The sequence below is a fragment of the Egretta garzetta genome, unplaced genomic scaffold (genome assembly GCF_000687185.1).
Source record: "Egretta garzetta isolate BGI_Z169 unplaced genomic scaffold, ASM68718v1 scaffold158, whole genome shotgun sequence".
In the NCBI taxonomy this organism is placed as follows: Eukaryota; Metazoa; Chordata; class Aves; order Pelecaniformes; family Ardeidae; genus Egretta; species Egretta garzetta.
In genome coordinates, this window is record NW_009260430.1 from 1,651,654 (window position 1) to 1,655,533 (window position 3,880).

At 42.6% G+C, this 3,880-nt stretch overlaps 1 protein-coding gene across 1 annotated transcript in view; it reads left to right on the plus strand.

Moving 5' to 3' along the window:
• Positions 1-261: 261 nt before the first annotated feature.
• The window catches only part of PSMA7 (proteasome 20S subunit alpha 7), a 5,084-nt gene continuing 1,465 nt past the window's right edge, over positions 262-3,880 (plus strand). The window contains exons 1-4 of the mRNA XM_035899277.1: positions 262-270; positions 915-1,071; positions 2,638-2,762; positions 3,742-3,864. Coding sequence (XP_035755170.1) covers positions 262-270; positions 915-1,071; positions 2,638-2,762; positions 3,742-3,864 — 414 coding nt within the window. The remainder of the gene's footprint in view (positions 271-914; positions 1,072-2,637; positions 2,763-3,741; positions 3,865-3,880) is intronic.

Here is a 3,880-nt window from a genome sequence, read left to right on the forward strand (position 1 = left end):
CCCCTTGGGCTGGGAAGCGCCTCAGTAAAGGCCTGTGGGAGCAACTTGCTGGCTCCCAGCTTCCAGTTGTCCCAAGCTTTTGCTCAGTGAAGGTTTCTTTCATTTGAGCGGGGGGGGGGTATTAATTCCCAAAGAACAAAATCCCTGGGAGAAAATTTACTGCCTTTGGAATGGGAATAAATGTAACAAGACTTAGTGCCAAATAGTCTTTTTTTTTTTTTTTTCCCCCCTGAAATAAAAAATACCATAAAAGTGGAGCTCATGTCTAACGTAATCTACTTCTGCCTTGTCTCTTGCCAAGTAGTTGGTTGAGTTTAATGTCTTTGGAAACATCTGTAACACAGTAACGGCAGGGCCACTCTGTAAGAAGTAATGATTCCCATTGCCCTATGAGAAGCAGTGGGAATGAGCGTCAAAGGTCAACTTTTTTTTTTCCCTCCATGATGTTGGAAAATATATATTCAAAGTATGAATTAGGACATTAAGGAAGCAAGGTACTGACAGGCTGCTTATAGATTTTGCTTGGTCTAACCTTCAGTGTTTTGGGTTCCGACTTGAGCAGTGCCAGTGGGCTAGTCACAGGGGAAGTTTTCTTGTTGATCCTGCTTCTGTGGCTGTGGAGGCATGAATGCTGGTACTGGGGAGAGTTGGGGAAAACACGGTGGGTAAGAGGAGTGGGGATATATCTCTCGGGAGCCACACAGATTTAAACTGGTGTAAGCTGATTATGAAACTGCACCTTGGTATCTAATGCAATTTTTGTTACATCAGTCCTTCCTCCAGGTTGTGGCAGTAGAAAATCAAATGTTGACTTCAAGTTGAAATAATGTTTGCAACGTGGGGGTTTTGTGTGTGTTTGTTTTTCCCTGCCCATTTCAGTAAAGTCTGCAGCTACTAGGTGTTTTGGGGGCTAGCTTAACTTATTTTCTTTTAATTTGTTGAAGGTTGGAGTAAGAGGGAAGGATATTGTTGTTCTTGGTGTGGAAAAGAAGTCTGTGGCAAAACTTCAGGATGAAAGAACTGTACGGAAGATCTGTGCTCTCGATGACAACGTCTGCATGGCTTTTGCAGGTACATGATCCCTTTGGGGATTTTGGCAGTTACTGGAGCACGTTTGGGTGTGTTTATGGATTCTGAGAGCATAAAATACTTGGCATAACTGGCTGAGGACTATGGGGAAGGAGTATATTTCCATGGTGGCTTATTCTTTTTTTAAATAAGAGTTGTATGGATAAATATACAGAGAGACAGTGAACTAATGAGAGGAAATACGTGTTAAAGTTACTGAAGTCCTCTAGGTTTAATGTGAGGAGAACTGAAGTGTCATTGGTTCAGATACAGATATCTACTGTTTAAATAGATGTATTTAAATTTATACATTTATTCAATGTATTTTATGTATTTAAAATTCTATATAAAAACCCCCTTATTATTAATGCATATCACAGGAGCTAGAAGAGACGCTTGCCAGTTATGGGGACTTTTTCCCCACATGCATCAGCCAAAAAAGCTAAATTTTGCAGTCTTGCATAAAACAAAGAGAAATCTCCCCTGTTCTAGTTCAAAGGACTCCTTCTGAATAAACAGCTCTGCATTTGAAGCTTAAGTATCCTAGTTCCGCGTTCCTCCTGTTCCAAATGCCTTATTTTCCATCGTTCAAAGCTTAAACAGGAGGCACGAAAGTTTAAAAAAAACAACGTAAATGGAGAGAAAATGTATTGCAGAAGGTTTCTCTTCTCCAAGTAGTTTAGAATCCTTGTGTCAGTGTTAGCAGTGCTTTAAGGGGAGGTCTAATTTAACTGGCAAAAATCATAGGGTTTAGATTTAGCGTGCAGGGGTGATCGGCTCGGCTACTTCTGCTGCCTTGCCTCCTTAGCTGTGGGTTGTGATGCCTTGGGTGGGTTCACAAGCTTGCAGAAAAGTTCTCTGATAGAAACAAGGCTGTCAGTTGAAAGTGGCATCATAAGCTAAAAAGTAAAATGAGAAATAAGTTTCTTTTTAATTTTTTTTTCAAAGGGTCGTACTCATTTTTTCAATTAACATCATGCTGCTGTGGCCTCATCAACTAGACAAGATTTGCTGTGCAGATAAAGCTGGCTTATAGTTAGGGGGACTGCATACGAAATAAAACCGACGTGTGTGAGACCTGAGATTGCTCTGCTAATTTGCTGTTAGATGGAATGCTGTCAGTCTGTCAGCAATATTCTGATTACCCGGTTCAGGTTGCCAGGTTCAGCCTGTCAGAGCAGAATACCACGTTCCAAGGTTTCGCTTTGTTCCTCTCCAGTCATCTCACATTTGTGTCTTTCATTCTGGCACGCTCCTGATTTCTCTCAAACTGTTACAAACCACGAATCTCACACAGTATTCCTGCTTGCATGTGTTGCCTACCTCATGAACATGAAAGCTGTAAACTAAATCCTCTACTTATTTTGGTACGTTAGCTTCTTTCCGTTGCCTTAAAAATGCTATTCTTGCTCAGCAAACCCGAGAAAGTGGGATCTCTCACTTGCTTTTTTTTTTTTTTTTTTTTTTTTTTCCTTGCTGTTGACCTTGTGAGCCTTCCAGGGCAAGACTAGTCGTTTCGTTTGTGTGTACGGTACGAAGCATGAATCTGAGAACACGCTGTCGTTGCAGGGCTGACGGCTGATGCCAGAATAGTCATCAACAGAGCTCGCGTAGAGTGTCAAAGCCACAGACTTACAGTGGAGGATCCTGTCACCGTGGAGTACATCACGCGTTACATTGCTAGTCTGAAACAGGTACGTTGGACCGCACAGAGATGCTTAAAAGACATCCTGATACACAGCGCTTCAGACGGAAGTACGTAAAGTGTCAGTCTTGGCCTTGTTCTACTCGGCTGGTAAAAATCAGCGCAGCAAAAAGCGTTGCGGTTGTCTGCTGGAAATGGGGATGTAGTAACAGAAAAGGAGGGCTGGTTGCTGTTGGGGGCTTTTCTTCCAAAGATGAAGAAATGAATTGGTATTTGTAAGGACTGCGTAACTACGCTGGTGATATCATCAGGAACGCTCTGCTAATCTGCAGCTCCAGGTTGCTCTCCTAATGATGGTGCTGTGTTACTGTCGAAATGTCTTTGTGGCTCCTGTTCATTTTCCTTCCTACTCTCTTGCAGGGAGGGGTAAGAAGGGAGCAAATCAGTGCAGTACTTACTGTATTTTACACTTCATGAATTTAAAGTGAATTACAGTGTCAAAAATATGCCCAGCTGCATTCTCTGATAAAATTATTCATTTGCCAGTGTATTAAACTGATTTTCAGCAACTAGTGGAAAAAGTCTAAATTTCCTTACGCACAGACGTGTTTTAGTACAGTGATGATGATAATAGTGTAATCCTTGTAATGATCACTGGCCTGCCAGAGCAGAATACCACTTCCCAGAGCTTCGCTTTGTTCCTCTCCAGTCATCTCACATTTGTGTCTTTCATTCTGGCACGCTCCTGATTTCTCCCAAACTGTTACAAACCACGAATCTCACACCGTGTTCCTGCTGCGACAGTGCTGCTGGTGCCAGGCCTCCTTGATGGCAGGGCTCTTACTTGCCTTGCTTATGGTCTTCTCTAAGACACGGAATCCTAACTTTAACCGGTACATTGGTAAGAGAGCCCGCTAAAAATATTTCCGGTGCCTCTTCAGGTTGTAACTTCTACACTGTCTGCTTTCCCTTCTAAAAACATTTTTTTAGAACCGCTTCTGAAGTAAGTGTCTCCTCTTTCTGATCAGAGGTACACACAAAGCAACGGTCGCAGACCTTTTGGTATCTCTGCCCTTATCGTGGGATTTGACTTTGATGGAACCCCCCGGCTGTACCAGACCGATCCCTCGGGTACATACCATGCTTGGAAGGTGAGTTGATTCTGTC